Raw genomic sequence first — 13,508 nt, forward strand, 5'->3', positions numbered from 1 at the left:
GGTGGAAACAATTGGCTCAGCCACACTTGACAACAAACAAAACTGCCTGCTGATGTCCATGGGCATCCATTGGGAGAAGGGATGGGGCCAGGACAGCTTGGCACAAAACGAGTGTTGTGCTTAACGATTAGTTTGTTAATCATTCTTATGAGGCATAGTTAACTCAAATGAGCCCTGGAAATGGGAGCATAAACCCAGGCAAGCAAATTGCCGAGTGCGGATGCATTTCTTATAGCGCCAGTCAACACTCACAGATCACAAGCCATTAGAGAATGAGAGGACATTCTAGACTGGAAACACGTGGGCCAGAAGAGTTCTACTTCAATAATCTGATTACCATATATTAGGTTTGCTTTAACTGCTGCCCAGAGACATGAATAAAATCTTATGCGTGCCTCCCCATATTTCTGCAGGAGGGAAGCACAATCCCTTTTCCTTTATATTTTAAAGTATTAGCTTGGTTTGAATTAGCATATGCATGAAGAAAAGGCCCTCCAGTGGGGAACTGGAAGGGAAATGAAAATAGGGTAGCGGCGGGCTAGGGTAGCAAAAATACTCCAAAGATGGTGGATTCCTTTTCAAACAGAAAACAAACACTTAGGATGGGACTAGTATTCCAAGGAAGAAGTGTGAAAGGTATTTTCTTTGTGAGTCTTCCTCCAGAAAATCTGTCCTGCATGCTGAACAGGGAAATGAGACACACACATTCAGCCCCAATTCACAGCAGCGATGGAGGGGTGGAGGGAGGGGATGCCTCACTTGCTGCCACCAACTGTACATGAAGGAGTAGACTCAGGAGTTGCACGCTCCAGTCCTGACTCTGCCTCTCACTAGCTGTGACTTTTACGAAGGCGTTCGAACTTTCTAGATCCACCTTCCTTTCTAGAAAGCAGGAAGGGCAGGACAAAACCTTCATGTTCCACGTGGTCCATAAAACCCTTGGGACTCTCGCATCCCGTTGCCTCCCCGACACTGGCCCACCACAGGGCTACCTGGAGCACACCGAGAGTGGGGAGGCTTTGGAAAATCCTTTCAGAGCATTTTTTGTACTTTATAGACGTGAGCTTCCTGAGGAGATGGAGACGTCAAAGAAAAGAAAGAAATCTTTGTCATTCAGATTTCTTAACTTAGAGAAGAATGCTTGTCATAGTCATTTAAATTCATCAGTCGGCTTTGGGGGTCACCTAAGATTTCAGAGCATAAATGCCTTTGGAGAGGTTTGGTGCATCACCAGAGAGCTGTGATGAATATGCTCTTGCAGGCCCAGCTGCAGGCAGATAAAAGAAGCGACCCCGTTGCTCAGGCTGAACCAGTGAAGATGCCCATGCATTTCCCTCCTGCTTGGTGTGAGCAACACAGACCTGTCTGCAAACAGCAGTAACATGGGACTGACAGGGGGGTCATGGTAGTTGTGGGTTGGCTTAAGCAAGCATCATATCCCTACAAAAGTGGGAGTTGGCTAAATTTTGCTAATTGGATGCAACTTTGACTATAATATAACGGGGATTCTAAAGAACAAACCCTGAGCAGTGGCTCCCATCAACACAGTTCCGTATAAGGCAGGGCATTGACGTGAAAGCCACTGCTGGGCCCCGACCACTCACAGCGTCAGGACGTCATTGACATTCAAATCACTTCCTTCAGTAGAGCATCAGTGTTGCCAGGTGACACTTACCACCGCGTCACTGTCATAGAGTTCCACTACCACTAGGGGCGGGGACTCGGCCAGCTCCCTCTCCTCACCAAACAAAACCAACTCATTGAAGAGCAGCATCTGGTTCCAGGTCGGGGAGAGAGTCTGAGAAATGATCTGGAAGAAAACAACACGGGAACCATTTAACGGAAGTGTTCAGTGGACTCATGTTGGGCAAGGAGAACCCATTGTGACTCTTTATTAAGTGCTAGGGGATGCAAATTCGCAGTCTCTGGAAAACTTTGTATTCATAATGTCTTATCAGCGGAGTACTGCTTAACGTCCTATTTGCATGAATAATTTCAATTTGCCATGGTGCTGCCCTTTAATGAGTGCTCATAGTGTGCACCTGCAGCATCATGCACACACTCTCGTTCAAACCTCAAAACCTTCTGGGTACAGTTGTTTACACACATGTTAAAGGCCATGGAACAGGTTCACATGTCTAGAGTCTACAGAGGATAAACTGAAATTCCACCTGGATCATCCACTTTCACCAGGCATCTCCACTTTAGGGGTCCCCACCACTGAGAATGGGGGATCAAACATAATCTTGCCATCAAAGGCCCTACTGTTGGCTTTTAAATCTCATACACTTTATGTAGAAGTCTACAGCTTTGTGGCTATCCACTGGCTACTTTGAATAGACCAGAATCTTCCCTCCCCATTTGACATGACATCCTTCTTTCTCCGAAGTTGCTATGGCAGCAAATAGCAACATTGGTAGTGGACTGTACCCATCATACAGATGGAGAAACTAAAAATCAAGGAAGGATGATAACTTGAAGAATTTGTTCAAAGCTCATTAGAATTAGCTAAAGCTTCCTTCCCAGACTGCTCAAGAGGAACCTTCAGAAGGGGGAATGTTATTTAAAACTGAATTTCCTTCTTTGTTTATTTAGACACTGGAAAGAGGCCAGTTTCACAGACAAAGGGCTGAGTCGTTTGCTCCAGGACAGACAGGGCCCCATCAGTCTGTGAAGCCTGTGCTGCGAGAGTTCATGGTCACAGCTCTCCCAAGCTGGGCAGTCAAACGGGTTTCATAAGAGAATGTGTTCAGCGGCTGCTGGATCCTGGGGAAATTTCCACAGCACCTCAGAACTGTACCTTAGCCGCCACTGCCAACTCCAGGAGGGCTGGAAGGAAGAACCGGCCTACACTAACCATCAGACTTACATAAAACTGCTGGCTCAGTTATCCAGCCAGCTCCAGTTAAATTGTTGGCACTGTGGCTACGGAAGAATAGCTTTATTGCTCTTTATGTAAGCTGTAAAAGTATTGTGTACCTGCAGTCTGCCTCTCTGCTTGAGTTTTTAGTTTAGACTACTTCACATGTCAGAAACGATGAGTTTTTAAAACACTTCTGAAAAAAAAAAATTTCACTTTTCTAATATCAAAAGACCAAGGTTCAACCAACTGATAAATGGGAGTGATACTGTTGCAATGCAATGTTGTGTGCTTCCTGTTGCTTTTGTAGAGACAGGTGAGCTCTCCGCAGGGTACGCCTGACCGACAGTGTAATGTTGGAACAGTCTATCATCTTCATTTCACAGCATCCCTCCCTGCAGAGGCGTTTGGACCACTTCCTTCCCATGGGTGCGGGAAATGCCGTTGAGTAAGCTTCTAGAGGCCAGCATCCATGTACCTCCAGTATGCTAGCCGTATCCTCTGCAAAGTGGGCGCTCGATAGCCATTTCCATGGATGGATGAGTGGACACTCGCTTGTTCTCCAAGTCACCACCATGTGTGAGATGTCACCCGGTCACCTTGGAGCCGTGTTAAATGACTCACCTAAGCAGAAATCTCCCGCTTCTTCGCTGAACCACCCATGATCTGCCTTGTTTCTTAAGGCGCTGACAAGGGTTTAAAGGTCATTTAGAAGATCGGGGTGAGATTTAGTTAGTCGGATGTCCTGGAAGGAATATAGCCCCAGGAGCAAAAGCTCTAACTGGAACCCGGCTTAATTAACTACCCTGTGACCCAGTTGCACAGGTGACTTAACATCTCCAACCCTCAGTTTCCCCTCTTCAAATGGGCTAGCAGCATCTTGTCTGAGGTAAAGAATAGTCACTGCCTGGTGTACACTAGGTGCTCAATAAGTGCTTGCTACCCTCCCTAACTGTGCTCCATCTCAGTCCACATTGCTTAGAAGCGAGTAAACATTTAGGCCTAGGAAGTGGCTTGGGAGTAGAGTACCTGTCTAGTATTTGTCAAGCCTGGAGTCTAATTCCTTGCAACACTCAGTCAAACACACACACACACACGCACACACACACACACACACACACACACACACACACACACACACACACACACACCCCTAAATACCTACTCTGTACTACCCTATGATCTCTACCATCTAAGGTACCTCTCCCTGCTTCCTTTTCCGTCATGTCCTGTACACACATCTCGCTCCTCTCCTCATCCACTCTCAAACCCTTTCTCTGTAGTTGTCTTCCCCTTCCCTTTATCCTTCAAGTCTGCAATAACTGGACATCCCAGACCATCTTTGTAAGGGACTGACGTGCAGGTTGCTCTCTAGAGGCTGGCTCTTCCACACACCAGATGCTCAGTTCTCCTGGGAATCAGGGCCAGCCCTCAAGCTGGCCAGGCTCAGCTGGGCTTGCAAGGTCTCAGACTCAGATTTCTGCAGTAGAAGTATGACCAGGCTCTCAGTCACACACCAGGCCCTCCAATATAGCCCAGCATCTAGGCAGGAGAAGGAAATATGGAGCTTTCTAACCAAAATCAAGACAGAGTGGCTAGGACAAAGGCAGCCTCGGAATTGGAGAGACATGGGTCTCCATCTCAGCCCACCACCCCCAACTCTTACTAAAATGAGGACAAAGGCACGTGAGTCCCCAAGTTACAGTGAGGGGTGATAAAAAAAATGTACACAAAATGTTGATTGTTGTGTCTGGCACGTGAGAGCCTTGCATAAGTGACAGCTGTGGTTACTATTAAAATTGGACACATTCAGGGTCCAGCAGAACCTATTTTCCCTTTCTGGTGACTATTTGATAAACAAAGTCCATCTGTGCCCTTGAGATGTGTATCTAAGTGAAACCAACACGCTGTATGGAGATGAAACCCAGCAGGATGGTTGTGCAGTCTGGTGAGCAAACACGGACTCCCCAGGGGCGCTTCAGAGAGCCTGGAACTGCATGGTAGAGGCAAGTGGGTGTACCTTCTGAGACTGCTCTGGTTTGGGGATGGCAGTTGAAATAGCAGCCATCACGGCCAGTCAGGCAGGAGCTGTTCTAAGCCATCGACATTTCATTTCCTCTCTTTATTAGCGAGATGTATATGTTGCTATTGTGCCTTCCACAGATGAAGAAACGAAAGGGAATTCTGCTTAATGTCATATAGCTAGTAAGTATGAGATAGTGGATTTGGACCAGGGTGACAGAACTCTACAGTTGTGTATTGGGTGTGTGTGTGGGGGGATGCATACATATTTGTAGGGGATGCACATCTGTGTGTTATGTGTACACATATGTGGCAGCCAGAAGGTAGCCTCTGATTTCATTCCTCAAAGCCATCTATCTTGGTTTTTGAGACAAGTACACTCTCACTGACCTAAGGGTTGGATGGCTAGTCGGTGAGCCCCAGTAATCTTCCCGTCCCCATTCAACTCCACAGTGCTAAGATTAAAGTGTACACCACACTTGGCTTATCTAGAGAGAAGCTCAGGTCCTCACACACTTGCCTGGCAAGCACTTTGCAGGCAGTACTGACTCCCGGCCCCTCTCTAGGACCTATTGTGCAATCACTGTTGCGTGTCCTCTCAAAAGGCAGCAAACAGGAAGGTCTTCTGCCTTCTTGTTTCCACTAGACAACGGATGAGGATGAAGACACCTTCCCCCCAAGGTCTCTCTACACTGTCTCTGAGGCAGAAGGAACCCATCTCCCCAAGTGCTCCTGGAGGACTTTGCACACCCACACACAGAGCACTTAGCCTAGTGCGACCAGCCTATCTGCCCGGGGGACCACATCCATGCCTGCATCGTACATTATGCCGGAGGAGGGTCTGCCCCACCCACCATCTCCTAGAGCCCATGCAGAACCAATACTCAGCAGACACTGGCTAAACAGATGTGTTGCTGGTTCCTATCATGCTCTCGGTCTATGCGTGATAAATCAAACTATAGTTGAATCCATCACCTGGGCCACAGGGCCACAGGGCCATAGGCCTTGTCTTGGAGAAAATGTGTGCCCGTGCTGTCCGTGGTGGCTTCTCATTCTCATTCCCTCACTACTCTCTGTGCCTGGCGCTCCTGCAGGTGTCCAGGGCGTGGCAGGCGCCTCTTCTAATTCTTCTATTCTACCCTTGTCTTAGCTTGTCCACCTGCTTCAGGGTAGTGCTCAAGGGGACCAATAAGCCTTCTGCACCCATCTTTCCTGGCGCACAGCACACTGGCTTCTCTGTCGGAATGACTGCACACTGGGAGATGCAGTGGGCAGGGCTGGCCTTATCTTTCTCTCCCCAGCTCTGCTACAGCAGCAGGGAAGAGGCTGCCGGCTCCCTGGTTACCTTTGTGGTCTGGCACTGGGACAGGAATGTGACTTTAGCAAAGGGATCTGAAAGTCCGTTGCTGTCAGCTGCGATGAGGCCCCGGGCTTGGTACATGTGAGCTCTCAGCTGGAAGATGTGCTGGGCTGCGGAGAAACCAGGGAAAGGGAACACATTGGTAGGCTTTTAGGAGTAGTATGCGTGAGTGAATGTGTGTCGCTAGTGGCCGTGGCTGTGCATCCACAGAAAGACCACGGTGACATGAGTCCTGCCCTCCTCTGTGACCGGGCGGGGAGGTACCAGAGCAGAGTCTCTTAGAAGCACACACCCTGATGAGATTTTGTCACATTGTGGTTCTTAGTCATCATCACAACTATGTGAAAAATGTAATTATCTCCCCATTAACATATGAGGAGAATGACCCCAAAATGAAGGACACACTTTCCCAAGTATGCACAGAGCAGAATTTTCCTCTGCCTAATTCCAAAACCCACCCCTCCCAAATGTCATATTTTAGCAAGCTTTAAAGAGTGGCATGAATCCCTTGGAATCTCTTCTGTGTGTGTGTATATATATATGTATGTGTGTGTGCATCTGTGTATGTGCCCACATGAGCACGTGTGGGCACATGTATGCACAGGCTCACACACAGGTGTATAAGGCTGCTTTATAAATCACTTTTACTTCACTGAACTCAATAGACGTACTGAGTTACCCATCCATCTATTCTACTTTGCTGGTCATTGGCATTTTGTGTGCCTGCAATGTAGCATTTTGGTACTGGTCTCTAAGGCACAATTGATTGTATCGGCAACAGGACAGTCATTGCCCTTGGAAGCTCCCTAGAGAAGGCAGAAGATGAGAACTGGGATTACGGGATTGGGAGAGCGTGGCTGAACGGTTATGAGAGGTCTGGCCAAAGGGCCAGGAGGACAACCGAGGGTGAGCCCAGCAGGATAGGACACAAAGAGGGACAGGCTGGAGGAGGTGAGCACTCAGTGGAGGACAGTTCAGCTGTTTACATCCTTTGGTTTGTAGGACCTCACCACCACTGGCTCTTCCAACTCACTTCTTATTTTCACATTCCCTTATTCCCCGTTGCCTTCTTACCCACCCATTTCTGTATCGCTGCAAGGCACTATAGTAGTAAAAGCCATGTCTTTGTGTTGGCATGGGAACCACTGCGTAGAACCCTTATTTACTCATTGAAATAGTTTGGCTTACTTTTAAAAAGGGCACAAATATCCTCTGAGCATCCACTCCCCCAAACTTCATCAACTGACTCCAGCAACGTCTAGGCATGTCACACATGAACTTGAATACAATGGCCTATAAAATGGAGGCTAATCCTAACTCCTCACAAGGCTACTAGAGGAGGCGGAGGGCTGAGTAGGACAGTGCCTGGCACTGGAGAGTGGCATGAAGATGCTGGTGTTCTGTTCCTCTTGGTTGTGGTGATGCTGCCCACATTGATGAGCACCTGGGTATACCCTCAGCAGAATGGACAGGAGACATGTGTGCAGAAGTAAGGGTCACAGACAGTGGCAGTCACGAAGCATCAGACCTTGGACATGTGCATGAAGCGTTAGAAAGTGCGGTAGGCCCCGTGGGACTCTTGAAGAGGTAGGTGTGTGTGTGCGCGCTCATGCATGTGTGCACACACAGGGACAGATGATATCACAGCAAGAGGTCAGGAGAATAAAACTGTAGATCAGGCTCTCAGACAGAAGAGATGTAAGGGGTGGATCTAAGGAGTCAACAGTGCCCCTTGTAGGTGAAAGTTGAAGGACCAGATCGCTGCACACTGATGGAGGGATTACAATGAGAGGTTCGGAAGACCTCGATGCCCTATTGGGATGGTGGAGAACTGACTCCGACAGACAGGGTGTGGATGGACAGGGAAGGCGGGATGCCAAAGGCAATTCCTTAGGTGACTGTCATGAAACCTGAACATTTCTGCCTCTACCCTGTGCCTCTAAAAGTGTACAACCTTCCCAATCCCCGTTCTAATCCTGCAGGCAATTAGGACACCCGAGCTGTGCACATTGTCCAATTAAGCCTATTTCCGTTCTTACAGCGGAAGGCTCTGCAAGCTCCGAGCAAGTCAGCGGAACAAGAGAAGCGGTTTTGGGGTCTAAGTTCTAATGTCCTGCCTGTCTCCATAGACGCCAATTAGCTCTAACGTTGACGGGCTGGGCTCTGCCAACAAGAGTCCCTTAAAATGACAGCAGTAAACAGAGCAGCCCACAGCAGCTGTCACAGGGACACAGTAACAGGAGTCAGCTGGGAGACAGGCGTGTATTACTTCACATACTATCGAGTTCAGCGGATTTCTCAGTAACCCTTGGGAAGGTCCCATCCCTTGGGAGAATGCCCCTTAGCTGCCCTTGCAATGACTAATGCAGAGGATTTTAGCAACTGAAGCTACATAGACAGCATATTGCACAACTCTAGAGAGTGCCATTTACTTAGCCTACATTTTGAGTTTCTTTAGGAACCTTGAATCTTACCATTTCTGATCCTTGGGGCAATCTAGCCAGACTCCTCATGCTGTGGCAGGGGGCAACCTCCTGCCCCCGTGGTTATTAAGGCCACATCTGGGTGCCCTATTTGAAGTTAGGATCGCCTTTGGCTCATCTCTACACCCACCCCCCACCAGGTTTTCCAGCAGGCTTTCCAAATATAGATGCAAGGTAATTATTTGCTCAATGGCTATCCTCTGGAGCATAAAATTCACCAGTCTGTGTGGAAGGCAGCCAATGTCACCAAAGTCAGGGCTCGGCAGAAGGTCATTGGGTAACTCCATGCAAACGACATGCCTCATGGCTGCACGGCATCTCCTCCCCTCTGGATTGTTAGTGGCTGAAACAGTGAACACGTCTGGGCCTTTGGGTCTGCAGAGATGTTTGTATATGCAGACCAGGAGATAACTTGATGTGGGTGTTATTTGTCCAAGGATAAGAGTGCTCAATGGTTTAACAAAAGGCAAATAAGAAAGGAGTGTTTGGAGATGGTTTGCCCAACCCTTCAGCAGCTGAGTGTATTTTGGGCAATTTCTGGGTGTCTTAGAAATGTACTCTCCCCATCTGTGAATGAACAGATCCTCCCAGGCTTGGACCAACTCTTACATGTAGCATATATGGCAGTGAACTTGGCATTCTGTGTTACATGTTTTCCCCAAAGATAACACATGTGGTGACCTGGAGTGCAGAATATATGAGCTGAACCACTGTACACACATCTCCAGATTTGTGTCTTCTCTGACTATGGAGCCGCTTGGAATACACTGGCAGTCAAGGCCAACCGACACCAAAGGAAGGCACACTACAGATGAGACATGGGCACGTCTGTACTCCAGTGTTCACAGCTTTGGCTCAGCTCAAAACTCAGCTTCAGTAGAAGTGAAGGCAAGCTGCCATCGGCTTTGTCTGAATTCAGCACAAAAGTTAAAGTGATCTGACAACAGAGCAGAATGCAAAAGTAAGGCATCAATGCTAACAACATAATCCAAGTGTGTGCTGAAATGTAAACATGAAACTGATGAAAGCAACTCTATGGCCCGAGTAATTTCATAAACTGTGCTGCCCTTCTGTAAAGAGGCAGCCAAGCCAGGAACCGGGCCAGAGAAACACAAGCGACCTCGCCAATGCCAGTTTGCGTGGGTCACTGTGAGGAAATGAATGAGGTTCAAATCTCAATGCTGTGCAAAAGAGGGGGGAGGGGACCAACTTGATTTCATGAGTCATGTCTACACAAGAACTTAATGCTCACACTCTAAACTCATTTGAATGAAGTCCATCTACAAAGAAAACCCATACTGCTCTCCCTCTATTCACAGAAATGCATAAAATTCACTGCAGGTGTAATATTTCTAAAGGGAATGTCACTTTCTATTTAGGAAGGGAGGACTCGGGATTGTCGTAAGGAAGGCAGGAAGTGAGGGAGGACTCTTGGGATTGTAAAGAAGGCAGGAAGTGAGGAGGACTCTTGGGATTGTCGTAAAGAAGGCAATGGGGTTGGTCCCCAGTACAACACCACAAATGCTTGAATACTGTCCCACACTGTTTACACAGAAGCCCATTAGAGATCTCTCTTCCCTCTCTTTGCCCTGTGGGCACCATACCTTGGTACAGCAGGGCGGATGGAGGGTGATGGGTGCCAGATGTTTTGGAGGGCATTTCTGCTTCATAGCCTGCTGGTAAGTTGTCCAAAATGACATTAGAGTATCTGATGGAGCCCAGCCACAGATAAATGTCAACTTTTGCCTGTACAGTCCAGCCAGCTGGCCGTTTCCCGGGAAGCTGGAGAGAGGGGACAAGGAAGGTTGTTTTAGCACCAGAAGGCAAGCAAGGGCCCTCCCTATTCTGAAAAAGGGGATCCTTCCTGGACACATACCTGGAGGCCCTGTTTATATCATAAAGTTGAAAATTAAAATAAAAAGGCCCAATTACCACTATACATAACGGGGGGAGGGGGGGGCGGCGACCTCGGCTTGGAGGCTGTAGCCTTAAGCATCTTCTCTCCTAACCACTGCGTGAGGAGAGTTAGACTCAGACTCGAGGTTGAGTGGGCTCTTGGCCCTGAGCGCACAGCCTGTCTCTCTCTTCCTCATGCTTTTCTGTTTCCCTTGCTTGCCTTCCTAGAACCTTGGCTACTGCGGTTGCAGCCTGAGTGTCTGCCCCTTCACTTCATTCAGGGTCCCTGCCTTACTGCCCCATCCCCCACCTCCCCATGAGTGGAGGTCCTGCTTGACCTCCCAGCCCCTTCTGCCTGGCAGACATTTTCGGATCCTTCATCCTCCTCAGGCAGTGAGGCTTTACCCTCTCTCCTCTCCACTTCCTCTCTTGTGATGGCTGGCCTCAGATGTCATAAGGGTCGGGGGGAAGGGTATTTGTGTGGGGGGTGTTGTGCTGGGAGCAGGGAAGGGTGTGTGGGGGCAAATGTATGTGTGTGGGTTCGTGTACCCCAAGAGCATAAGGTGTAATCAGTGTGCCTCTTTGCTTTCTTAGTCACCAGGTTTGGGATCTCGCTGTCCCCACCTGCGAAGGTCCAGGCACCAGCTCTGGCTGTGTTCAGGGCCTCTGACAAGCAGAGCCGATGACACTTTAGACATGGCTACTCCTCCAGATTCTATTGACTTTTGTTAAGTGCCTCTTCATGGCGGGTTTCGGAATTCCTCTCAGTAACTTCTCTCCGATACTCGGTTCTTTCCACAGAGGATCAGATCACAAAGCCCTATTACCATCAGCTAGAACTTGTTCTGACAACTTCCAAAGCACCCACGGAGAGGCTTTGACTCTGAATTGAGTACAGCTGTTTGCTTTTGTGGCTTGCCCTGAAGGTCCCAGAGGCAGATCTGGAACAACTCATCAAACAGTCACTACCAGAACATCAGCTAAGGGACTGGAGCCAGGGAACACCGCAGACTCTGAGACTCAGCCCGAGAGTTCAAACCTGGACACAGGGACTCAGTCAAATGGTGGATGGAGAGCTTGATTACCGTCTTGATTGGCTTAATAGGCATCTGACTAATTAGTGAGATGCACACACCGTGGGCGTGTCTGTGAGAGGGTTTACATGTGAACAAGTGGAGGGAGTGAGGGTAAGACACACACTGAATGCCCGCTACGCCGTCTCAGAGCTGGAATTACAGAGTGAACAGAGAGGAAAAGGAGGAAGTGAGGTCAGCACTCTTCTTCCTGTCTATGAACAGAATATGACTACCACACCGTGCCCCCCCCCACCCCCCCCAGCCTTCCCAACGGGCTTTGGCAGACTGTGTGGCTTCAAACTGGGAGCCAAAACAAACGCTCCCTCTCAGGTTGTTGGGTATTTGGCTAATGCAAGAGGGAAGAGAGAAAGTCTAAGGCAAATGGTTCTCAACTTGTGGGTCGTGACCCCTTTGGGATCACCTAGCAGATACCCTGCATAACAGACACTTACAATATGATTCACAACAGCAGCAAAGTTACAGCTATGAAGCAGCAAGGAAGATGATTTTATGGCCGGGGTCACCACAGCATGAGGATCTGTTAAAGGGTTGCAGCGTTGGGAAGGCTGAGAACCACTGCTCTTTGGGAAAAGGTAGGAACATGCCTGTCCCATCCTTTCTTTAAGAGTCAAATGCACAGCTCTGTACTCAGCTTTTGCCTCCCCTTCTGCACATCCAGGGTCTCGTGGGCTAAAAGTTTTAAGCGGGAAATTTCAGAAATAAGCCATGGGTGAGGTTTACTGTAGTACACTGTTACAAATGTTCCATTTTATTACTAGTTACTGTTACAAACCTCTATTTGTCGACTAAACTTTATTATAGGTGTGCATTTACAGGGAAAAATAGTGTGTATGCTGTTATTGCATGTGAGGCCCCACTGGGTGTCTGGAACACTCTCAGTGGCCAGGAGGGCACACTTAGCTGGGCTTTAGTCGATACCTTAGAGTATGACCAGCCCAGAACACAAAGAGATCTGCTAGGTGGAGCTCACATTGAGTGCTTATGCTGTACCAAGAATGGTTCAGAATTTCAGACCAGAAGAGCTCACATCAGTGAGCACTGGGCCAGTACCGAGGAGTCGGGATTTAACCCTTAGGGAGAAAGATACTGTTATTTACTCAGCTAAAAAAAAATAAACTTACTTGGTTTGGGGTAAAGGTGACTACTCTACAGCCTATAACTTTTAAAAATTGTAATAAATAAGCTTCCTTCATCGTTTCTTCGATGAACTGAAAACTTTTCAGGTGAATACCTATTGAGAAGGCCAGGGACCTAATTCAGGGAGCACTGTTTGGTTCACAGCTGGACGGCCCTGGGTTTGATTTACAGCACAGAAGGAAAGTGGGGGGGGGGGAGGGAGGAGGAGAGGCATGGACGAAAGAGAACACAGATACACGGATGGGCATGTGTCCGCCTAAGGTCATTTGTCATAGTAACAGCATTCCTTCTGCCATTTGTAAGCCATCCCTGGGACATTAATTCACAAAGGCGAGGCTTTTTGTCTATTGTGCCACAGTGGTGTCTCCACATCTTAGAAAAGAATTCTTGGTGCCAGAAGAATGCAGCAAGTATTTGTTTAATAAATATTGTGATTCCCCCCCAAAATGATGACGCCTGACATTCCTTGAGAACTTAAGCTGGTCTAGGCCCTGGCCTGATTCTTGAAGAATGGTCTAGAACCTGCATGTGGCTGGTTTCATTGAGTCTCCCAGTAGTTCTGCAACACTTTTAACGAGTCTCTTTTGGAAATAAAGAAGATAAATGCCAGGGAAGCAATCACAATTTCCTAACGTCACAGAGGAAGACAGGAT

At 48.2% G+C, this 13,508-nt stretch overlaps 1 protein-coding gene across 1 annotated transcript in view; it reads right to left on the bottom strand.

Annotated features, from left to right (window-relative positions):
* The window catches only part of Fer1l6 (fer-1 like family member 6), a 106,991-nt gene that overhangs the window by 46,886 nt on the left and 46,597 nt on the right, over positions 1-13,508 (bottom strand). The window contains exons 18-20 of the mRNA XM_051202647.1: positions 10,330-10,507; positions 6,228-6,352; positions 1,676-1,810 (exon numbers count right to left, since the gene is read on the bottom strand). Of these exons, the coding sequence (XP_051058604.1) occupies positions 1,676-1,810; positions 6,228-6,352; positions 10,330-10,507 (438 nt within the window). The remainder of the gene's footprint in view (positions 1-1,675; positions 1,811-6,227; positions 6,353-10,329; positions 10,508-13,508) is intronic.

Source organism: Phodopus roborovskii, unplaced genomic scaffold, assembly GCF_943737965.1.
Source record: "Phodopus roborovskii unplaced genomic scaffold, PHOROB, whole genome shotgun sequence".
Lineage (NCBI taxonomy): Eukaryota > Metazoa > Chordata > Mammalia > Rodentia > Cricetidae > Phodopus > Phodopus roborovskii.